The 26,263-nt window shown below is 39.9% G+C and overlaps 1 protein-coding gene across 1 annotated transcript in view; it reads left to right on the top strand.

The window, feature by feature from the left end:
- Positions 1-200: 200 nt before the first annotated feature.
- Positions 201-26,263, top strand: part of LOC136746780 (mucin-17) — a 50,054-nt gene continuing 23,991 nt past the window's right edge. Inside the window, exons 1-17 of the mRNA XM_066699538.1 lie at positions 201-317; positions 5,588-12,694; positions 12,783-13,037; positions 13,515-13,624; positions 13,701-13,917; positions 14,202-14,339; positions 14,706-15,089; positions 15,195-15,449; positions 19,676-19,785; positions 19,861-20,074; positions 20,410-20,547; positions 21,427-22,818; positions 22,907-23,161; positions 23,638-23,747; positions 23,824-24,040; positions 24,366-24,503; positions 24,833-26,224. Of these exons, the coding sequence (XP_066555635.1) occupies positions 281-317; positions 5,588-12,694; positions 12,783-13,037; positions 13,515-13,624; positions 13,701-13,917; positions 14,202-14,339; positions 14,706-15,089; positions 15,195-15,449; positions 19,676-19,785; positions 19,861-20,074; positions 20,410-20,547; positions 21,427-22,818; positions 22,907-23,161; positions 23,638-23,747; positions 23,824-24,040; positions 24,366-24,503; positions 24,833-26,224 (12,469 nt within the window). The 5' untranslated portion in view covers positions 201-280. The remainder of the gene's footprint in view (positions 318-5,587; positions 12,695-12,782; positions 13,038-13,514; positions 13,625-13,700; positions 13,918-14,201; positions 14,340-14,705; positions 15,090-15,194; positions 15,450-19,675; positions 19,786-19,860; positions 20,075-20,409; positions 20,548-21,426; positions 22,819-22,906; positions 23,162-23,637; positions 23,748-23,823; positions 24,041-24,365; positions 24,504-24,832; positions 26,225-26,263) is intronic.

Here is a 26,263-nt window from a genome sequence, read left to right as displayed (position 1 = left end):
TTTTTATGTATCTGAAAAATCATCATCATCATTTTTATTCTCATCAGTATTGAGTAGTAGTAATAGTAGTAGTAGCGTATAATCCAACTGAACCTGCAACGTCACCTAGCAAGAGAAGGTGGGTCTGTCTCGGATGAAAAGGAAACCTACCTGTACATAAGTGCATAGGCACAATACCGCACCCTTATACCCAAACGAGCAAGTCTTTCAAATGGGATGTAGCGGATTATAACCTACCCTATTCAACATGCAATGTGCCTAGATAAAGCAGATAGCAGCCATGAAGAGAGGAAAAGGCTTTTGGATTTTAGTTTTAGGTAAGTCGAATTTATGTTTTGTCTATTATTAATATTATTATGTTCTGTTATTATATTTTTCCCCCCAACACGTTATTATACTCAAATAGTAACAACATTAATTTTGGGAGATTTTTCTGGAATATGTTAATAAGAACAATAACAAACAAAAAGTTATATACATTTTGAAAGAAAGCAAATGCGCGTCCAAAATAAATTACAACAAAGTGTATTTAGGTTATATAACAATGCATTTTCTCCCCAGAAAGTTTGAGAAAACAAAAAGTGATCGTATATTTATAAGTAACATAGCTAACATTATATTATTATTATTGAAAACTAACAGGACCATCGTGAATATAATCTATTCGTTTTTTTCCGAGTCAGTTGCTATTCAGAATTTGTTATGTTCGAAACAAACAGTACAAAAATAAAGAATAAATTACTTTACAATTATTTTAATTGGAACACCAGTAAATCCCCCCCCCCACCCCACCACACACACACAAATAAACATGAAAATACAAATACTATATATATATATATATATATATATATATATATATATATATATATATATATGTGTGTGTGTGTATGTATTACCAAAGATAAATAATAATAATAATAATAATAATAATAATAATAATAATAATAATAATAAACTAATAAGCAATAACACTGGAGACCTGTATCTGATTAATACATAAAAAGCCTATTTAAGGACAATAATAATAATAATAATAATAATAATAATAATAATAATAATAATAATGTGAATCCAAATACAAATAAAACACCAATTGATTTATATAACACTATTATGAGTAATGAATCTGTGTTATTATTTGTCATGTTCACAAGAAGACTGAGGCTGAACTTTTATTACAGAAAGGCACGCAATTTGGTTTCTCGTCCTCGTTTTCAGTTTTGCTTATGGATGTACAAACTCGTTTCTATCAGTGGGATACAGCCTCCCCTACTGTTGGCTTTGGACATCATATCAGCTCCACCAGAAAAGACTGAGGGGAGGACAGAAGGTATTGCTAGAGATCCACCTCGTGTTTAAACACAGGATCTTTGGTATTGCAGGCTTTTATTATTATTATTATTATTATTATTATTATTATTATTATTATTATTTTACAATTGAAATAGCGCTATGTCCGTGCATTCATGACGTACAAATGACTCATGATGGTGCGAAGAACAAGTGTGCAATTTATGTGTCGTTACTGTGAGGCATAATCGACCTCAGTGGTTCCGTTGCAACACATTCGACAGCGGAGCAAAATCATTCACGACACTGTCATGAAATAAGTTGTATTAACAAGTTGAAGAACACAATATTCACAAGAGGATATTAATTAACTAGAAACAAACTATATATTGCCAAATGTATTCTCTTGCTCCCAAAATAAGTCAAAGACTAAAATAAACCAAACATAAATTGCTTTCTTATTTTTACATGTTTTGATAGTACCTCTTCTGTATTTAAAATCATTTGGAGTTTGATTTGACCATTTTATGAATATGGTATCTTCAACGATTGAATAATAATTATGTAAGCTAATTCCGGTTCTATATTTGTCTATAAAACAAAGCATCAACACCATCAAAACGATCTAATTTCCTTCAAATACAAAAATGCATATCATTCCAAAATATGTGGGTATAGACAAATAAATGAGTCTCTTTTTCCATATTAAATTTTTCATCAATTTCTACTGTACATTTGGCTAAAACATATTTAACAGGATAGATTCTATGAATTATTTTAACTTTATTGGTGAGACAATACCCAACAGAAATCTTCCAAATTGTCTTCCAATTTATATTGTTACAATTGCATTCCTTGAACATTTTGCAGGGGGAATAGTAATACCCCTACCTTAATTCCAAATATCTTATTTAATATATCCACATCCCCCAGAAATAAGGATGATGTCTGAATAACAGTATATGGTGTGCAAACTCTCCTATATTCTTTTAGCAGCAATGAAGCTGCTCTGGGAATTGCATCAAAACTAGTGCAAATTCTTTAGCATTAAGTGAAATTTTAAATGCATTTAAGAATTCAGCATAATTACATAATTGTCCATTATCATTTAATAATTGTCTCACCAATACAGTATTATTTTCATACCATTTTTGAGAGAAAAAGTTTTATTTTTATATTTTATATCTTTGTTATTCCAAATAGTATATAGTTTTGGGGACAATTATGTTTATTATATCAATGTCCAAGTCAACAGTACAGTAGTGTGAAAAGTAGCAAGTTAATCAAAAATACATTTCAATAAGAATTCAATCACACCAACCTTCCGAAAGAAACATCTAAGGAATACATTACACATACAATCTTTATTTTTAATTTAGTTTTTCATCCAATTAGTTATAAAAATAATATTTGAAGTCTTAAAATCCAATGCATTAAGTCCTTGTTCTTGTGTGATAGAAAGTATATTTTTCTTTAAATAATATTAATAATAAAAAAATTGTTTGTTCTCTTGCAATTCACATTTTCCATAAGTCTTTCAGACTTTGTGCATATTTTACTTCTAAATATATTCACACAGTTGTTGTGTCTTTATATTTCAACAAAGTGAATGTGTTCAAAACCAATTATGCACATCATATAGGCAACATACTATTGTTGTAGGCTGCATTTGTTCTAAGGCTGAACTGATTAATTAACGCAATTTTGTGATTGAACACATGGAATGCCTAATCCTGTTGTTTAGTACATAAACATAGGCTATAACTGATTACCCAGTAGGCTAAGACTAATATAGGCCTATGGGTTTGTGAAAGAGAGTCGAAATAAAAATAAAAGGTTTGATGCAAAGGACACACTTCAAAGCAATGTGTTGTATTTAACACATAATGTGATTAGAGACAATGCATCCTTTTTGATATAATCCGTATTTGTTATTACCGGTGTCAGGGTCTGAATGAACTGTGAAAATGTGTTGTCCTCTATTGAAAAAACACATTTCTTGTAAGAGCGTAATTTAACAATTGTAATTGTAATTGTGAATTTATGTATTTAGCTTCCTGCAGTTTTTATTGTGTCCCTGGAAACAATACTGAATGCTTTAATTATACAGCCAATCATGTTTTATTTTTATTGATTCATCATGTTGATTGGACATGTTGTGAATGCACAGGCTAAAAAAAATCTGCATTATTCCCATTATAAGAAAAACTATTCAGTGATTGCATGTTGTGTGATTTTTTATTACACAGTTAATAATACAGAGCACAATATACAAGTACACTGGGTACAGCAAGGCAAAGAAAATACAAAGACTTGATTTACAAGTCAGTCTTTTATGAGTTGAACCTCTGTCCAACTCCACTTTCCAGGTGAACACCTCACCCAACAGAGTAGCCAATGATAGTTGCCTATTAGCATACAAGATGACAATGGAGCCCTCACCACCTATCCCACATACCAGGGTAACGACTCTGCTTCCCCATACCTGTTCCTTTCTCGAAGATGATTAAATCATCTCTCCCCAAAGCTTGCTGGACAGACTGTATCCTCACCAATCCTTATCTATGGCCATTGTTATTCTATTGACACAAGACATTCAGAACCCCCCCTCAAGGACATTTGGAGAGACTGGATTTCTCAAAACCTGTGGATTCTTACCAGGATAGAATTTCCCCAGTTTTAGACTGTTTTATTCCTTTATTCCTTACAATTGCAAACAATTTGAATGATGCCTAAGATGGCTTAAACTACAAGTGATTTATAAGCACTAATATGTATCAGTGCAATATTTTTACGAAAACATGTATAATTGCTGTCTGGTATAAGTATAAGACCAGGTATGAGTGGTTTTGCTTCTGGATGCTTATGCTTTCAAATTGTATGGTGTTGGGTGGTGCTGGTGGGGGGTGAAGCATATAATATCAAATATCATGCAGTATTCATATTTATTAAACATTTATAAAACAGCTTTTAAGGGACTTAATTAAAAGTTGAATACCAACTTAGGGAATACTGCCATGCATATACAGAAATAGCTATCTAATGTATAAACAACTGTCAGAGTGCATTCTCCACAAAACTCCATTCTAATTTCAGTCTTCAGGGTCTGTTATGTAATTCATTATGATATGGACACAGAATCGTTCATATGCCTTACAAGACACATTACAGAGTAAATATCCATCCATCCATCCATCCAACCATCTTCAAAACCGCTTATCCTGGTGAGGGTCGCAGGGGAGCCAGAGCCGATCCCAGCAGGCATAGGGCGCAAGGCCAGAGTAAATATGATGTCCTTAATTACTAATCACTAGTTAAGGAACAGTTAAGTATCAGACCTTCTGAATACATGTTATGTTGTGTGATGTAGTGTGAGTTAAATATCAGACAAAAATAACACTATTAAAATGTCTAAAGTTTTAGAACACCCACATTTTTCAAGTTCTTATTGAAATTATTTGAAAGTCCAGTGAATAACCTGAAAGCGGTAAACTGCCAGAGGTTCAAAACAAAGTTTAGGTTACCAAAAACTGAAAAACAATGTACATTTCAGAGTTATATACTGTGTTACTACACCCTCTTAATCATTATTTGGCAGTATTACACACAGCTCCTGTGCATAGAAGTTACACTGTATTCCTACAATGCGCAGATTGTTTGAAAGCTTATTCTCTTCTCTACCAGCGTGTTTCATTCTCAAACACATATGATTCACAGTTTCCGTGTCGCCCGCCTTAATTCAGAGCCTGGAGGGTAAATGCACAGTCTGCACCTGGGGGGGTCTCATTCAGATAGTCGCAGATCACTCAGTTTTGATAATATTTTTGCAAATAGGCTTATTTTGTTCAGAACAACCTAACAATTAATCCAGTATATATTATTTGATGTTCTGTCAAACGCAGGAAAGTTCAGATCCAATTGTGTAAAATCGTTGTGTACTGTAAACAGAGTTTCCATCTTGACATTCTGAGCTCTCTACGGGTGTGTGTAGCTTCTACCAAAATGTGAATGCTCTTGTTTTGATTGGTAGACTGTCTGGTTCCAGAATATGTCATAATTGAAAATATTTTCTGAAATTTTGTATTCCTACTCAGACCAAGTATCCCCCCAGCCCCCATTTCAGAATGTGTACTGCGTACAATAAACTGTTTAAAATTCAATACAAACTGGGAAAAATTGGAGTGTTCTAAAACTATTGACAGGTAGTGTATAAGTTAATGTTAAACTATTAAACTGGAATGAAGTACTTATGGATAAACTTTAAATATTACAATGATTTGTCTATTATTCACAGGGATAATAACAGCAAATTCCTCACAAAACACTACTGAAACCACAAGTCAATCTTCATCCTCCACAACATTGCAAACTACTGCACCATCTCCAACATCTCTAATTTCACCTACAACTGAGTTTTCCACACATCCTGCCACCACCACAACTGGAACACCTGAAACATCAGTAAGCAGCCAGCCAATGACAACGAACATGTCGTCAACCTCAGCCATGCTAGAATCCAGCACAACAGCTACAGGTTCCACTGTAACAAGCACCATGTCATCTCCTGACACAACCGATCACTCAACATCTTCATCTTCCCAAACAGAAAGTGTAATGTTATTAACATCCACCGTCACTGATTCAACTATTTCCAGAACAACAGAAACCATTAGCAATCCTAACACAACTGTAGGCTCATCAACAATCACTACTCCAGTCACAACTATGTCCTCTAACATGTGGACCGCAATGAGTGCAGAAACAGAATCTACAAAAAGTGGAACTCCAAATGCTTTAACTAGTACTCCTACTCAACCTGCAACAGATGAACCGTCATCCTCAACTTCCACCACAATCACCACAGCTGAAGGGACAACATTGCAAACTACTGAACCATCTTCAACATCTCAGAGTTCACCTACAACTGAGTTTTCCACACATCCTGCCACCACCACAACTGGAACACCTGAAACATCAGTAAGCAGCCAGCCAATGACAACAGAAATGTCATCAACCTCAGCCATGCTAGAATCCAGCACAACAGCTACAGCTTCCACTGTAACAAGCACCATGTCACCTCCTGCCACAACTGGTCACTCAACATCTTCATCTTCCCAAACAGAAAGTGTAACGTTATTAACATCCACCGTCACTGATTCCACTATTTCCAGAACAACAGAAACCATTAGCAGTCCTAACACAACTGTAGGCTCCTCAACAATCACTACTCCAGTCACAACTATGTCCTCTAACATGTGGACCGCAATGAGTGCAGAAACAGAATCTACAACAAGTGGAACTCCAAATGCTTTAACTAGTACTCCTACTCAACCTGCAACAGATGAACCGTCATCCTCAACTTCCACCACAATCACCACAGCTGAAGGGACAACATTACAAACTACTGCACCATCTTCAACATTTCAGAGTTCACTTATAACTGAGTCTTCCACACATCCTGCCACCACTACAACTGGAACACCTGAAACATCAATAAGCAGCCAGCCAATGACAACGGACATGTCGTCAACCTCAGCCATGCTAGAATCCAGCACAACAGCTACAGCTTCCACTGTAACAAGCACCATGTCACCTCCAGACACAACCGATCACTCAACATCTTCATCTTCCCAAACAGAAAGTGTAACGTTATTAACATCCACCATTACTGATTCAACTATTTCCAGAACAACAGAAACCATTAGCAGTCCTAACACAACTGTAGGCTCCTCAACAACCACTACTCCAATCAGAACTATGTCCTCTACTATGTGGACCACAATGAGCGCAGAAACAGAATCTACAACAAGTGGAACTCCAAATGCTTTAACTAGTACTCCTACTCAACCTGCAACAGATGAACCGTCATCCTCAACTTCCACCACAATCACCACAGCTGAAGGGACAACATTACAAACTACTGAACCATCTTCAACATCTCAGAGTTCACCTACAACTGAGTCTTCCACACATCCTGCCACCACTACAACTGGAACACCTGAAACATCAGTAAGCAGCCAGCCAATGACAACGGACATGTCGTCAACCTCAGCCATGCTAGAATCCAGCACAACAGCTACAGCTTCCACTGTAACAAGCACCATGTCACCTCCTGCCACAACTGGTCACTCAACATCTTCATCTTCCCAAACAGAAAGTGTAACGTTATTAACATCCACCGTCACTGATTCCACTATTTCCAGAACAACAGAAACCATTAGCAGTCCTAACACAACTGTAGGCTCCTCAACAATCACTACTCCAGTCACAACTATGTCCTCTAACATGTGGACCGCAATGAGTGCAGAAACAGAATCTACAAAAAGTGGAACTCCAAATGCTTTAACTAGTACTCCTACTCAACCTGCAACAGATGAACCGTCATCCTCAACTTCCACCACAATCACCACAGCTGAAGGGACAACATTGCAAACTACTGCACCATCTTCAACATTTCAGAGTTCACTTATAACTGAGTTTTCCACACATCCTGCCACCACTACAACTGGAACACCTGAAACATCAGTAAGCAGCCAGCCAATGACAACGAACATGTCGTCAACCTCAGCCATGCTAGAATCCAGCACAACAGCTACAGGTTCCACTGTAACAAGCACCATGTCACCTCCTGCCACAACTGGTCACTCAACATCTTCATCTTCCCAAACAGAAAGTGTAACGTTATTAACATCCACCGTCACTAATTCCACTATTTCCAGAACAACAGAAACCATTAGCAGTCCTAACACAACTGTAGGCTCCTCAACAATCACTACTCCAGTCACAACTATGTCCTCTAACATGTGGACCGCAATGAGTGCAGAAACAGAATCTACAACAAGTGGAACTCCAAATGCTTTAACTAGTACTCCTACTCAACCTGCAACAGATGAACCGTCATCCTCAACTTCCACCACAATCACCACAGCTGAAGGGACAACATTACAAACTACTGCACCATCTTCAACATTTCAGAGTTCACTTATAACTGAGTCTTCCACACATCCTGCCACCACTACAACTGGAACACCTGAAACATCAATAAGCAGCCAGCCAATGACAACGGACATGTCGTCAACCTCAGCCATGCTAGAATCCAGCACAACAGCTACAGCTTCCACTGTAACAAGCACCATGTCACCTCCAGACACAACCGATCACTCAACATCTTCATCTTCCCAAACAGAAAGTGTAACGTTATTAACATCCACCATTACTGATTCAACTATTTCCAGAACAACAGAAACCATTAGCAGTCCTAACACAACTGTAGGCTCCTCAACAACCACTACTCCAATCAGAACTATGTCCTCTAACATGTGGACCGCAATGAGTGCAGAAACAGAATCTACAAAAAGTGGAACTCCAAATGCTTTAACTAGTACTCCTACTCAACCTGCAACAGATGAACCGTCATCCTCAACTTCCACCACAATCACCACAGCTGAAGGGACAACATTGCAAACTACTGAACCATCTTCAACATCTCAGAGTTCACCTACAACTGAGTTTTCCACACATCCTGCCACCACTACAACTGGAACACCTGAAACATCAGTAAGCAGCCAGCCAATGACAACGAACATGTCGTCAACCTCAGCCATGCTAGAATCCAGCACAACAGCTACAGGTTCCACTGTAACAAGCACCATGTCACCTCCTGCCACAACTGGTCACTCAACATCTTCATCTTCCCAAACAGAAAGTGTAACGTTATTAACATCCACCGTCACTGATTCCACTATTTCCAGAACAACAGAAACCATTAGCAGTCCTAACACAACTGTAGGCTCCTCAACAATCACTACTCCAGTCACAACTATGTCCTCTAACATGTGGACCGCAATGAGTGCAGAAACAGAATCTACAAAAAGTGGAACTCCAAATGCTTTAACTAGTACTCCTACTCAACCTGCAACAGATGAACCGTCATCCTCAACTTCCACCACAATCACCACAGCTGAAGGGACAACATTGCAAACTACTGAACCATCTTCAACATCTCAGAGTTCACCTACAACTGAGTTTTCCACACATCCTGCCACCACTACAACTGGAACACCTGAAACATCAGTAAGCAGCCAGCCAATGACAACGAACATGTCGTCAACCTCAGCCATGCTAGAATCCAGCACAACAGCTACAGGTTCCACTGTAACAAGCACCATGTCACCTCCTGCCACAACTGGTCACTCAACATCTTCATCTTCCCAAACAGAAAGTGTAACGTTATTAACATCCACCGTCACTGATTCCACTATTTCCAGAACAACAGAAACCATTAGCAGTCCTAACACAACTGTAGGCTCCTCAACAATCACTACTCCAGTCACAACTATGTCCTCTAACATGTGGACCGCAATGAGTGCAGAAACAGAATCTACAACAAGTGGAACTCCAAATGCTTTAACTAGTACTCCTACTCAACCTGCAACAGATGAACCGTCATCCTCAACTTCCACCACAATCACCACAGCTGAAGGGACAACATTACAAACTACTGCACCATCTTCAACATTTCAGAGTTCACTTATAACTGAGTCTTCCACACATCCTGCCACCACTACAACTGGAACACCTGAAACATCAATAAGCAGCCAGCCAATGACAACGGACATGTCGTCAACCTCAGCCATGCTAGAATCCAGCACAACAGCTACAGCTTCCACTGTAACAAGCACCATGTCACCTCCAGACACAACCGATCACTCAACATCTTCATCTTCCCAAACAGAAAGTGTAACGTTATTAACATCCACCATTACTGATTCAACTATTTCCAGAACAACAGAAACCATTAGCAGTCCTAACACAACTGTAGGCTCCTCAACAATCACTACTCCAATCAGAACTATGTCCTCTACTATGTGGACCACAATGAGCGCAGAAACAGAATCTACAACAAGTGGAACTCCAAATAGATTAACTAGTACTCCTACTCAACCTGCAACAGATGAACCGTCATCCTCAACTTCCACCACAATCACCACAGCTGAAGGCACAACATTGAAAACTACTGAACCATCTTCAACATCTCAGAGTTCACCTACAACTGAGTCTTCCACACATCCTGCCACCACCACAACTGGAACACCTGAAACATCAGTAAGCAGCCAGCCAATGACAACGGAAATGTCATCAACCTCAGCCATGCTAGAATCCAGCACAACAGCTACAGCTTCCACTGTAACAAGCACCATGTCACCTCCTGCCACAACTGGTCACTCAACATCTTCATCTTCCCAAACAGAAAGTGTAACGTTATTAACATCCACCGTCACTGATTCCACTATTTCCAGAACAACAGAAACCATTAGCAGTCCTAACACAACTGTAGGCTCCTCAACAACCACTACTCCAGTCACAACTATGTCCTCTACTATGTGGACCACAATGAGCGCAGAAACAGAATCTACAAAAAGTGGAACTCCAAATGCTTTAACTAGTACTCCTACTCAACCTGCAACAGATGAACCGTCATCCTCAACTTCCACCACAATCACCACAGCTGAAGGGACAACATTGCAAACTACTGAACCATCTTCAACATCTCAGAGTTCACCTACAACTGAGTTTTCCACACATCCTGCCACCACCACAACTGGAACACCTGAAACATCAGTAAGCAGCCAGCCAATGACAACGAACATGTCGTCAACCTCAGCCATGCTAGAATCCAGCACAACAGCTACAGCTTCCACTGTAACAAGCACCATGTCATCTCCTGACACAACCGATCACTCAACATCTTCATCTTCCCAAACAGAAAGTGTAATGTTATTAACATCCACCGTCACTGATTCAACTATTTCCAGAACAACAGAAACCATTAGCAGTCCTAACACAACTGTAGGCTCCTCAACAACCACTACTCCAATCAGAACTATGTCCTCTACTATGTGGACCACAATGAGCGCAGAAACAGAATCTACAACAAGTGGAACTCCAAATAGATTAACTAGTACTCCTACTCAACCTGCAACAGATGAACCGTCATCCTCAACTTCCACCACAATCACCACAGCTGAAGGGACAACATTACAAACTACTGCACCATCTTCAACATTTCAGAGTTCACCTACAACTGAGTCTTCCACACATCCTGCCACCACTACAACTGGAACACCTGAAACATCAGTAAGCAGCCAGCCAATGACAACGGACATGTCGTCAACCTCAGCCATGCTAGAATCCAGCACAACAGCTACAGCTTCCACTGTAACAAGCACCATGTCACCTCCAGACACAACCGATCACTCAACATCTTTATCTTCCCAATCAGAAAGTGTAACGTTATTAACATCTACCATTACTGATTCAACTATTTCCAGAACAACAGAAACCATTAGCAGTCCTAACACAACTGTAGGCTCCTCAACAACCACTACTCCAGTCACAACTATGTCCTCTAACATGTGGACCACAATGAGCGCAGAAACAGAATCTACAACAAGTGGAACTCCAAATAGATTAACTAGTACTCCTACTCAACCTGCAACAGATGAACCGTCATCCTCAACTTCCACCACAATCACCACAGCTGAAGGGACAACATTACAAACTACTGCACCATCTTCAACATTTCAGAGTTCACCTACAACTGAGTCTTCCACACATCCTGCCACCACTACAACTGGAACACTTGAAACATCAGTAAGCAGCCAGCCAATGACAACGGAAATGTCATCAACCTCAGCCATGCTAGAATCCAGCACAACAGCTACAGCTTCCACTGTAACAAGCACCATGTCACCTCCTGCCACAACTGGTCACTCAACATCTTCATCTTCCCAAACAGAAAGTGTAACGTTATTAACATCCACCGTCACTGATTCCACTATTTCCAGAACAACAGAAACCATTAGCAGTCCTAACACAACTGTAGGCTCCTCAACAACCACTACTCCAATCAGAACTATGTCCTCTAACATGTGGACCTCAATGAGCGCAGAAACAGAATCTACAACAAGTGGAACTCCAAATGCTTTAACTAGTACTCCTACTCAACCTGCAACAGATGAACCGTCATCCTCAACTTCCACCACAATCACCACAGCTGGAGGCACTACATCACCAACCACAGCACCATCTCCAACATCTCTAATTTCACCTACAACTGAGTTTTCCACACATCCTGCCACCACCACAACTGGATCACCTGAAACATCAGTAAGCAGCCAGCCAATGACAACGGACATGTCGTCAACCTCAGCCATGCTAGAATCCAGCACAACAGCTACAGCTTCCACTGTAACAAGCACCATGTCACCTCCTGCCACAACTGGTCACTCAACATCTTCATCTTCCCAAACTGAGAAAACAACACATTTGTCTACAGAAGTTGTGTCTACATCAGCCTCAACCTCTACATTGACTACCTCTGGTTCTACCACCATTTGTCGTAAGTTAAATTTATAAATGGAAATTATAAACAATAATACAGTCCTTGCAATTCACGTCTTATATGTTCTCTTTGGTCTTATTTACAGAAAGCAGTGCTGTTACTTTCATCCAACTAGAGGAAGTAACCAGCAATTCAATCAGTGTGAGCTGGAGTGGACTTAATCTCAATGCCCAGATCCAGTACAGAGTGATGCTGATTTCCAACACTGTACAAAATGAAACTATCACTAATGGAAATAGACTTCAATTTACAGATCTGTCTCCGGGAGTATCGTATACTCTCACTGTAGAAATGACCTCATGTGAAGACAGGAAAGACATCTCAAAAGTCATTACTACTGGTATGTATTTCAAATATATAGCCTACCTACTTTTGTCTACGCTGAAAGTAAATTCTTTACAAAAGATATTTCAAACTTGCATTTTTTGTATTATTACAACAGACAAAAAACAGTGTGTAATGAGAGTGATGCCCAGTATGAGCATTGCTAGGCATTTGCCTGCACAGTACACATAGAAAATATTTCTGTAACTAGTATAATGAATTTGAAGATATCTGCATAAGGTGCCTGATCAAATAAGGAAATACTTAAATACTAAACTAGGAGAATGACTAAATTGACATCCATCCATTAACTTTCTATAACCGGTTCATCCAGTACAGGGTCACGGTGAACATATCAACGTCATTCTTAACATCTAATTTTGCTGTTGAATTAAAAGGAAGAAGTGATATGCATTGTTCTATAGACTTAAACTGATGTTTTTCTTCTGCCATTTTTTAAACCCAAAACATTTTTTCTTTTTCTTGCATGAAGCTGCACGAATCTATAACTTAGCAGTATACATTCAAGAGGTGTTTCTCCCTGCTTATGAAAACACAAGTAGTCCAGAGTTTCAGAGCATGTCTGCAAAGTTCAAGTCAGAGGTAAGAGATTTGTCTCGCAACATCTACATATATGAATACATGAAGAATTGTTTTTAAAACACACCTTCTGTTTCAGATCGAGAAAAACCTTCCAGCGCAATTCCAGGCGTACATCAAGTCCAATGCAATGAGGGTGGTGATCAATGCCATTCGCCAAGGGAGTGTGATTGTTGACTCTGAAATAGTCACAGAGCTTGACATCCCCAGCAACACTTCCAGCATTGAGAACAGTTTCCTTAATGCTCTAAACAATTCTACACTTGCAGTGGACCTAAACCGGACATATATTGGAGGTAAGACTTCCTTTGTACACGGTCCAAATCTGAGGACTTTCCATTTCACAGTGCACCAAGGACATCACACAACATGTCATAATAGGTCATAGAAGAGTATGGCAGAGAACTGATCTATAAAACACAGACAAGTAATCCTTAGTTTCTTACAGAGGAGTGTTTCACATAATTATCTGTGAAGTTAATTTGGTATGTTTGGAATGGAAAAGAAAGTGTCCTGGAGACTGAATCTGAGTTACAGTGTGCAGTTTGTGTGTTGATTATTTGAACTTGGTGTTTTGCAGAGGCTAATGCTTGCCTACAAGGAACTGATTCCTGCTCAGCAAATGCCACATGTTCTACTGAAGGGGCCTCCTATACTTGTGCTTGTCTGGAAGGATTCACAGATCTAAGCCCCGCTCTTCCTGGGAGGGATTGCTATGGTAATAGAAAAACACGACAAGGGTAAACTGTATATATAAATGTGATTTTGGTGGAAGAAGCAGCCTTGTTTATGAATATTTATTAAATATTTTTCCCATTAATCACTTTTGTATACTATTAGAATATATTTTGATTAAGGATTTCCCTTTGGGACAGAGAATGCATTTAAGGGAGTAAACCATATTCAACCTTCATCAATATTATTCCACTGTCACTTCCCCTCAAATATTATTGGCTCACTGGCCATTGTCAATCTCAGCTCTCCACCCATTGCTATCAAATAATGTTACCATATAGTACAGATGTATTTTAATTTAAAAAAAATGTAGTATAAAAATGTTCTTCATCATCTATTGCTTTCACAGTCACCCCACCGGAAGGCATTACATTACCAACCACAGCACCATCTTCAACATCTCTGGGTTCAACAATAAGGGAATCTTCCACACATCCTGCCACCACAACAACTGGACAAACACCTCAAACATCAGAAACCAGCCAGCCAATGACAGCAGGAATGCCATCACCCTCAGCCTCGATACAATCCACCACAACAGCTACAACTTCCTCTGTAACAAGCACCATGTCACCTCCAGCCACAACTGGTCACTCAACACCTTCATCTTCCCCAACGGAGAAAACTACTCTACATTTGTCTACACAGGTTGTGTCTACATCAGCCTCAACCTCTACATTGACTACCAGAGCTACAACCACAGCAAAAAGCTCAGGTCCAACCACCAACTGTAGTAAGTTCAATCGTCATTCAATTAGAACACATACAAGTAAAAATCTAACAAAGTTAAACCCTTTTGCAATTAATTTTGTAATGATCTCCATCTTCTTATTTACAGAAAGCAGTGCAGTTACTTTTATCAAACTAGAGGAAGTAACCAGCAATTTAATCAGTGTGAGCTGGAGTGGAATTAATCTCAATGCCCAGATCCAGTACAGAATCAAGCTGAAATCCAAGACTGTAGAAATTGAAACTACCACTTATAAAAAAAGACATACATTTACACAGCTGTATCCTGGAGTAAAGTATACTCTCACTGTGGAAATGACCTCATGCAAACAGAGGAAAGTGATTTCAAAAATGATTACTACTGGTATGTATCTCACATATATCTTTTTTGTCTACACATTAAGTTAATTCTTAACAAAATATATTTCATTAAGGCATTTTTTGTATTGTTACTGCAGACAAAAAAATCTGAGTTAAATTAAAGTTATGCCCAGTATCTGCATTGCTAAGAATTTCCCTGTACACTATGTGTATAAAGTATACTTTATAACTATTCTAATGCACCTAATGCAGGGGTGAGCAACCTCAATTAATCAGTGCGAGTCCAGGTATCAAATAAGTGCCTGGGCTGCAAAACCAATTTTACCACCATTATAAGCACTATATTTGTATTTAATAAAGCAATATAATGCAATAAATCACCCGATCCTCGCGATTCTACATGCATCGAAGCGCCTAGTAGAAGAATTTGTTATGCAATTGGGGCGAGTGGGGGCCGCCACTGTAGCTCCCAGAGACAAAGGCATATGCACTGAGCTTTCACGATATAGCCCCCCATTGTAATCTATGGAACAACTACCGCAGGTCCCTGCCAGTGGCATAAAAACGCTGCTTTATCCTATGCTTTCCCTGCCCCCCAGAAACTGGCATTCACTTGCTTCAGCCTTACATCTCGCAGCTTCCTGGTGCCACACAAGGCATGCTTTAACCCACCTGCTCCACCCTTCCAGAAGCCAAATTACCATTGTTTAAGCCTTACAACTTGCAGCTTCCAGGTGCTGTACAAGGCATGCTTCATCCCACCTGCTATGCGCCTCCAGAAACCGATATGCCCTTGTTTAAGCTTTACATCTTGCAGCTTCCAGGTGCCACACACACATGCTTTAGCCCATGGGCTACACGGCCACAGAAGCCGCTTTTCACTTGCTTTAGCCTTATTCTCTCAGTTAAATGTGTAACAGCGCTGCATTTGTCACCTTTCATTTGATCCCATGGAGAGGTAAATGTATAGGCTACATTTTAAACGTGATGTCTTGAAGGAGCCTTTATTTATACATTAGTGTATTTATTTCTGTATGTATATGTAGTGTATTTAAGACAAAGTAATAGAATGAGGACAGGTTCATGTGCTCTGTATGGAAGCTATGCGCCGCCTCCAGAAGCCGCAATACACCTGCTTCAGCCTTATTTCACTCAGCTCCCAGGGGCCGCACATGGCATGTTTTAACCCTCCGGCTCGGCGCCTCCAGAAACCCATATTGCTTTAGCCTTACTGGTCTCAGTTTCGTCTCTTACAACCTCCATTTCTCGCATTTGATGTGATCCTATTGAGGGGAAAAATGGATAGGCTACATTTTACAAACACATAAGGAAATAATTACCCCTATTGCAAGTTAATTGAAGAAAAAACATGATTATTATTATTATTATTATTATTATTATTATTATTATTATTATTATTATTATGTAATTTATTATCCTACTTTGCATATTTTACATATCATTGTCCCACAGTGTTTGTTTTATAACCGAGTTGTCAAGCTGAGGATGTGGAGGGGTGGGAGGACATATCACAGAGTGGCAGGGGTGCGAATTCACCATGACAGCTGGGTGTGTGGGGGGGATGTGTGGATGAATCAACGGCAGCTTTACAACAGACTCTGGAAGAGGCACAATCGCAATGAGGGCATATATATATATATATATATATATATATATACATATATATACACTCACCTAAAGGATTATTAGGAACACCTGTTCAATTTCTCATTAATGCAATTATCTAACCAACCAATCACATGGCAGTTGCTTCAATGCATTTAGGGGTGTGGTCCTGGTCAAGACAATCTCCTGAACTCCAAACTGAATGTCTGAATGGGAAAGAAAGGTGATTTAAGCAATTTTGAGCGTGGCATGGTTGTTGGTGCCAGACGGGCCGGTCTGAGTATTTCACAATCTGCTCAGTTACTGGGATTTTCACGCACAACCATTTCTAGGGTTTACAAAGAATGGTGTGAAAAGGGAAAAACATCCAGTATGCGGCAGTCCTGTGGGCGAAAATGCCTTGTTGATGCTAGAGGTTAGAGGAGAATGGTCTGACTGATTCAAGCTGATAGAAGAGCAACTTTGACTGAAATAACCACTCGTTACAACCGAGGTATGCAGCAAAGCATTTGTGAAGCCACAACACGTACAACCTTGAGGCGGATGGGCTACAACAGCAGAAGACCCCACCGGGTACCACTCATCTCCACTACAAATAGGAAAAAGAGGCTACAATTTGCACAAGCTCACCAAAATTGGACAGTTGAAGACTGGAAAAATGTTGCCTGGTCTGATGAGTCTCGATTTCTGTTGAGACATTCAGATGGTAGAGTCAGAATTTGGCGTAAACAGAATGAGAACATGGATCCATCATGCCTTGTTACCACTGTGCAGGCTGGTGGTGGTGGTGTAATGGTGTGGGGGATGTTTTCTTGGCACACTTTAGGCCCCTTAGTGCCAATTGGGCATCGTTTAAATGCCACGGCCTACCTGAGCATTGTTTCTGACCATGTCCATCCCTTTATGACCACCATGTACCCATCCTCTGATGGCTACTTCCAGCAGGATAATGCACCATGTCACAAAGGTCGAATCATTTCAATTTGGTTTCTTGAACATGACAATGAGTTCACTGTACTAAACTGGCCCCCACAGTCACCAGATCTCAACCCAATAGAGCATCTTTGGGATGTGGTGGAATGGGAGCTTCGTGCCCTGGATGTGCATCCCACAAATCTCCATCAACTGCAAGATGCTATCCTATCAATATGGGCCAACATTTCTAAAGAATGCTTTCAGCACCTTGTTGAATCAATGCCACGTAGAATTAAGGCGAAAGGGGGTCAAACACAGTGTTAGTATGGTGTTCCTAATAATCCTTTAGGTGAGTGTATATATATATATATATATATATATATATATATATATATATATATACACACACACAGTACTGTACTGTACTGTACTAATAATAATAATAATAATCATCATCATCATCATCATCATCATCAAGTTTTTTCTTCAATTAACTTGCAATAGGGGTAATTATTTCCTTATGTGTTTGTAAAATGTAGCCTATCCATTTTCCCCCTCAATAGGATCACATCAAATGCGAGAAATGGAGGCTGTAAGAGACGAAACTGAGACCAGTAAGGCTAAAGCAATATGGGTTTCTGGAGGCGCCGAGCCGGAGGGTTAAAACATGCCATGTGCGGCCCCTGGGAGCTGAGTGAAATAAGGCTGAAGCAGGTGTATTGCGGCTTCTGGAGGCGGCGCATAGCTTCCATACAGAGCACATGAACCTGTCCTCATTCTATTACTTTGTCTTAAATACACTACATATACATACAGAAATAAATACACTAATGTATAAATAAAGGCTCCTTCAAGACATCACGTTTAAAATGTAGCCTATACATTTACCTCTCCATGGGATCAAATGAAAGGTGACAAATGCAGTGCTGTTACACATTTAACTGAGAGAATAAGGCTAAAGCAAGTGAAAAGCGGCTTCTGTGGCCGTGTAGCCCATGGGCTAAAGCATGTGTGTGTGGCACCTGGAAGCTGCAAGATGTAAAGCTTAAACAAGGGCATATCGGTTTCTGGAGGCGCATAGCAGGTGGGATGAAGCATGCCTTGTACAGCACCTGGAAGCTGCAAGTTGTAAGGCTTAAAGAATGGTAATTTGGCTTCTGGAAGGGTGGAGCAGGTGGGTTAAAGCATGCCTTGTGTGGCACCAGGAAGCTGCGAGATGTAAGGCTGAAGCAAGTGAATGCCAGTTTCTGGGGGGCAGGGAAAGCATAGGATAAAGCAGCGTTTTTATGCCACTGGCAGGGACCTGCGGTAGTTGTTCCATAGATTACAATGGGGGGCTATATCGTGAAAGCTCAGTGCATATGCCTTTGTCTCTGGGAGCTACAGGGGCGGCCCCCACTCGCCCCGATTGCATAACAAATTCTTCTACTAGGCGCTTCGATGCATGTAGAATCGCGAGGATCGGGTGAATTAATACACATCAACACTGTAATCAGGGAGTAACATGTTGATACAAAATAAGTAAATATATACAACTTTATTGTTAATTTGTATTTGTTTTTGGGGGGTGGGGGGAGTGATTGTGGGCCTCAAGTGGATGCATTTTGGGCCATAGGTTGCACAACCCTGATCTAATGATATCTTCATAAGGCACCTGATCAGTAAAATAAATACATTTTCACTGCCATTTCATGAACTGAAAACAATTGTTCTTTTTCTTCTATAAAGCTGCACGAATCTATAATGCAGAGGCATACATTCAAGAGCCGTTTCTGCCCGCTTATGAGAATACATGTAGTCCAGAGTTTAAGGAAATGTCTGCAAAGTTCAAGAAGGAGGTAAGAGATTTCTCTTGCAACATCTGCGTATTTAAATCCATGAAGATTTGTTATAAAAACCACCTTCTGTTTCAGGTAAAGAAAAACCTTCCAGAACAATTCCAGGCGTACATTAGGTCCAAAAAAATGAGGCTGGTGATCAGTGCTATTCGCAAAGGTGTGATTGTTGTCTTTGACATAGTCACAGACCTTGACATCCCCAGCAACACTTCCAGCATTCAGAAAAGTTTCCTTAAAGCTCTACATAAATCTACACTTGAAGTGGATCTAAACCAGACACATATTGGAGGTAAGACGTCCTCTGTACACGATCCAAATCTGAAGACTTTCCATTTCACAGTGCTGTTAATTCTCTGCAGCCCTTTTTTCATTGTGAGGAGCATCACCAAGCACGTCGTCACACAACATGTCATAATAGGTCATAGAAGAGTACGGCAGAAAACTGATCTATAAAACACAGACACGTTATCTTAAGTTTCATACAGATGTGGAGTTAGCATACTTATTGGTGAAGTTGGTATGTTTGGAATGGAAAAAAAAGTGTCCTGAAAACAGTCCTGGAGACTGAATCTGTGTTACGGTGTGCAGTTTGTGTATTGATTATTTGAACTTGGTGTTTTGCAGAGGCTAATGCTTGCCTACAAGGAACTGATTCCTGCTCAGCAAATGCCACATGTTCTACTGAAGGGGCCTCCTATACTTGTGCTTGTCTGGAAGGATTCACAGATCTAAGCCCCGCTGTTCCTGGGAGGGATTGCTATGGTAATTGAAAATTAACCAAACTATAAACATGTATATGAATGTGATGTTGGGGGAAGAACCAGATTGTTTATGAATATTTAATAAATATTTGTCTAATGTAGTACTTTTGTAAACTGCTGAAATATATTCTGATTAAGGGTTTATTTTTGGGACAAACGATTGTGGTGGAAGAGAGTATTTGGAGTAAGGAGTTCTAATCAGAATGTACTACGTTCACGGGAAGAACAGCAGACATACAACTCAAAAGATTTTAGGCTAGCATAACACTGTTCTTCAAAATTTTTGAGGTAATACAAGGCTTTAATATCCCCTCTGGCACATACCCTCAAGGGGTTTGACATTTTACAAACAGTGTCTGAATGGTCATTTCTAATAACTAGCAGTGATTTCATTGGTATTCTAAACTAAGCCTTCCCATCTCATCAACATTATAATAATTACTCATGAATAATAATCATTAACCTCTACATTGCCAATTGCATTGGAAGTTAATTTGCAGATAATACGTTGCAAGAAAGGAATGTGAGTTGCTGATCACAGAAGAAAGCAGTGATAGAAAAGTTAAGAGAAGAATGCAGGCCATTAAAGTTACTAACACAAACATCAGATTCATGGCACACAAAATACAAAGAAAGACTAGAATATATATTTTTCCCCCATACAATGCATTGAAGGGAGTAAACCATGTTCAGCCTTCATCAATTTATATTCCACTGTCACTTCTCCTAAAGTATTACTGTTAGAAAAGGCTCGCTGCTCATTCTCACTCTCAGCTCTCCACCCATTGCTATAAAATAATGTTTCCATATAGTACATACATATTGTTATTCAAGAGAATTGTAGTATAAAAATGTTCTTCATCTTCCACTGCCTCCACAGTCACCATACCTGGAGGCACAACATCACCGTCCACAGCACCATCTTCAACATCTCTGAGTTCAACAATAAGGGAATCTTCCACACATCCTGCCACCACAACAACTGGACCAACACCTCAAACATCAGAAACCAGCCAGCCAATGACAGCAGGAATGCCATCACCCTCAGCCTCGATACAATCCACCACAACAGCTACAACTTCCACTGTAACAAGCACCATGTCACCTCCAGCCACAACTGGTCACTCAACATCTTCATCTTCCCAAACACAAAGTGTAACATCACTAACACCCACCATCACTGATTCAACTATTACTAAAACAACAGAAACCATTAGCAGTCCTGGCACAACAGGAGGTTCCTCAACAACCACTGCTCCAATCACAACTATGTCTTCTACTATGTGGACCACACGAAGTACAGAAACAGAACCTACAGCAAGTGGAACTACAAATGCATTAACTAGTACTCCTACTCAACCTGCAACAGATGGACCTTCATCCTCCACTGCCTTCACAATCACCACAGCTGAAGGGACAACATCACCAACCACAGCACCATCTTCAACATCTCTGAGTTCAACAATAAGGGAATCTTCCACACATCCTGCCACCACAACAACTGGACCAACACCTCAAATATCAGAAACCAGCCAGCCAATGACAGCAGGAATGCCATCACCCTCAGCCTCGATACAATCCACCACAACAGCTACAGCTTCCACTGTAACAAGCACCATGTCACCTCCAGCCACAACTGGTCACTCAACACCTTCATCTTCCCAAACACAAAGTGTAACATCATTAACACCCACTATCACTGATTCAAATATTTCTAGAACAACAGAAACCATTAACAGTCCTACCACAACTGTAGGTTACTCAACAACCACTGCTCCAATCACAACTATGTCTTCTACAATGCCAAACATAATAAGTACAGCAACAGGGACCAGAAGTGAAAGTACACCTGGAATCACCATAACTTCTTCTCATGTTGCAACTGAAAGTTTGTCATCTTCCACTGCCTCCACAGTCACAGCACCTGAAGGCACAACATTGCAAACTTCTGCACCATCTTCAACATCTCAGAGTTCACCTACAAATGAGTCTTCCACACAACCTGCCACCACCACAACTGGAACACCTGAAACATCAGTAAGCAGCCAGCCAATGACAACGGAAATGTCATCAACCTCAGCCATGCTAGAATCCAGCACAACAGCTACAGCTTCCACTGTAACAAGCACCATGTCACCTCCTGCCACAACTGGTCACTCAACATCTTCATCTTCTCCAACTGAGACAACAACTCTACAATTGTCTACAGAGGTTGCGTCTACATCAGCCTCATCCTCTACATTGACTACCTCTGGTTCTATCACCATTTGTAGTAAGTTAAATTTATACATGGAAATTATAAACAAAAATACAGTTGTTGCAATTCATGTCTTATATGTTCTCTTTGGTCTTATTTACAGAAAGCAGTGCAGTTACTTTCATCCAACTAGAGGAAGTAACCAGCAATTCAATCAGTGTGAGCTGGAGTGGACTTAATCTCAATGCCCAGATCCAGTACAGAGTGATGCTGATTTCCAACACTGTACAAAATGAAACTATCACTTATGGAAATAGACTTCAATTTACAGATCTGTATCCTGGAGTATCGTATACTCTCACTGTAGAAATAACCTCATGTGAAGACAGGAAATACATCTCAAAAGTCATTACTACTGGTATGTATTTCAAATATATAGCCTACATACTTTTGTCTACGCTGAAAGTAAATTCTTAATAAAGATAGTTCATACAGGCATTTTTTGTATTGTTATAGCAGGCAAAAAGATCAGAGTTACATAAAAGTGATGCCCAGTATCTGCATTGATAAGAACTTGCCCGGACAGTACACATATAAAGTATTTCTGTAACTATTCTAATGAATCAAACGACATGCTCATAAGGCATTGAGCAAATAAAGAAATACTAAAATACTAAACTAGGAGAATGACTAATTGACATCCATCCATCCACTTTCTATATCCATCTCATCCAGTACAGGATTGTTCTGAACATATTAACATTATTTGTTATATCTAATTTTGCTGTTGAATTAAAAGGAAGAAGTGATATGCATTGTTCTATAGACTTAAACTGATGTTTTTCTTCTGCCATTTTTTAAACCCAAAACATTTTTTCTTTTTCTTGCATGAAGCTGCACGAATCTATAACTTAGAGGTATACATTCAAGAGCTGTTTCTCCCTGCTTATGAGAACACAAGTAGTCCAGAGTTTCAGAGCATGTCTGCAAAGTTCAAGTCAGAGGTAAGAGATTTGTCTCGCAACATCTACATATATGAATACATGAAGAATTGTTCTTAACACACACGTTCTGTTTCAGATCGAGAAAAACCTTCCAGCGCAATTCCAGGCGTACATCAAGTCCAATGCAATGAGGGTGGTGATCAATGCCATTCGCCAAGGGAGTGTGATTGTTGACTCTGAAATAGTCACAGACCTTGACATCCCCAGCAACACTTCCAGCATTGAGAACAGTTTCCTTAATGCTCTAAACAATTCTACACTTGCAGTGGACCTAAACCGGACATATATTGGAGGTAACACTTCCTTTGTACACGGTCCAAATCTGAGGACTTTCCATTTCACAGTGCTGTTAATTCTCTGCAGCCCTTTTTTCATTGTGAGGAGCATCACCAAGCACATCACACAACATGTCATAATAGGTCATAGAAGAGTACGGCAGAGAACTGATCTATAAAACACAGACACGTTATCTTTAGGTTCTTATAGAGGTGGGGTTAGCCTAATAATCTGTGAAGTTAATTTGGTATGTTTGGAATGGAAAAGAAAGTGTCCTGGAGACTGAATCTGAGTTACGGTGTGCAGTTTGTGTGTTGATTATTTGAACTTGGTGTTTTGCAGAGGCTAATGCTTGCCTACAAGGAACTGATTCCTGCTCAGCAAATGCCACATGTTCTACTGAAGGGGCCTCCTATACTTGTGCTTGTCTGGAAGGATTCACAGATCTAAGCTCCGCTGTTCCTGGGAGGGATTGCTATGGTAATTGAAAATAAGCAAAACTATAAACATGTATATGAATGTGATTTTGGGCGAAGAACCAGATTGTTTACAAATATTTTGGGAATATTTGTCTAATCCTTTTGGGACAAACAATGGATTGAAGGGAGTAAACAATGTTCAGCCTTCATCAATTTATATTCCACTGTCACTTCTCCTAAAGTATTACTGTTAGAAAAGGCTCCCTGCTCATTCTCACTCTCAGCTCTCCACCCAATGCTATAAAATAATGTTTCCATATAGTACATACATATTGTTATTCAAGAGAAGTGTAGTATAAAAATGTTCTTCATCTTCCACTGCTTCCATAGTCACCACACCTGGAGGCACAACATCACCATCCACAGCACCATCTTCAACATCTCTGAGTTCAACAATAAGGGAATCTTCCACACATCCTGCCACCACAACAACTGGACCAACACCTCAAACATCAGAAACCAGCCAGCCAATGACAGCAGGAATGCCATCACCCTCAGTCTCGATACAATCCACCACAACAGCTACAACTTCCTCTGTAACAAGCACCATGTCACCTCCAGCCACAACTGGTCACTCAACACCTTCATCTTCCCAAACACAAAGTGTAACATCATTAACACCCACCATCACTGATTCAACTATTACTAAAACAACAGAAACCATTAGCAGTCCTGGCACAACAGGAGGTTCCTCAACAACCACTACTCCAGTCACAACTATGTCTTCTACTATGTGGACCACACCAAGTGCAGAAACAGAACCTACAGCAAGTGGAACTACAAATGGATTAACTAGTACTCCTACTCAACCTGCAACAGATGGACCTTCATCCTCCACTGCCTTCACAATCACCACATCTGGAGGCACTACATCACCAACCACAGCACCATCTTCAACATCTCTGAGTTCAACAATAAGGGAATCTTCCACACAACCTGCCACCACAACAACTGGACCAACACCACAAATATCAGAAACCAGCCAGCCAATGACAGCAAGAATGCCATCACCCTCAGCCTCGATACAATCCACCACAACAGCTACAGCTTCCTCTGTAACAAGCACCATGTCACCTCCTGCCACAAATGGTCACTCAACACCTTCATCTTCCCAAACACAAAGTGTAACATCATTAACACCCACTATCACTGATTCAAATATTTCTAGAACAACAGAAACCATTAACAGTCCTACCACAACTGTAGGTTACTCAACAACCACTGATCCAATCACAACTATGTCTTCTACAATGCCAAACATAATAAGTACAGCAACAGGGACCAGAAGTGAAAGTACACCTGGAATCACCATAACTTCTTCTCATGTTGCAACTGAAAGTTTGTCATCTTCCACTGCCTCCACAGTCACAGCACCTGAAGGCACAACATTGCAAACTTCTGCACCATCTTCAACATCTCAGAGTTCACCTACAAATGAGTCTTCCACACAACCTGCCACCACCACAACTGGAACACCTGAAACATCAGTAAGCAGCCAGCCAATGACAACGGAAATGTCATCAACCTCAGCCATGCTAGAATCCAGCACAACAGCTACAGCTTCCACTGTAACAAGCACCATGTCACCTCCTGCCACAACTGGTCACTCAACATCTTCATCTTCTCCAACTGAGACAACAACTCTACAATTGTCTACAGAGGTTGCGTCTACATCAGCCTCATCCTCTACATTGACTACCTCTGGTTCTATCACCATTTGTAGTAAGTTAAATTTATAAATGGAAATAATAAACAAAAATA

This window comes from Amia ocellicauda, chromosome 3, assembly GCF_036373705.1.
Source record: "Amia ocellicauda isolate fAmiCal2 chromosome 3, fAmiCal2.hap1, whole genome shotgun sequence".
NCBI classification, from domain to species: domain Eukaryota; kingdom Metazoa; phylum Chordata; class Actinopteri; order Amiiformes; family Amiidae; genus Amia; species Amia ocellicauda.
The sequence above is the reverse complement of the archived record's forward strand: the minus strand, read 5'-3'. Positions and strand labels throughout refer to the sequence as shown.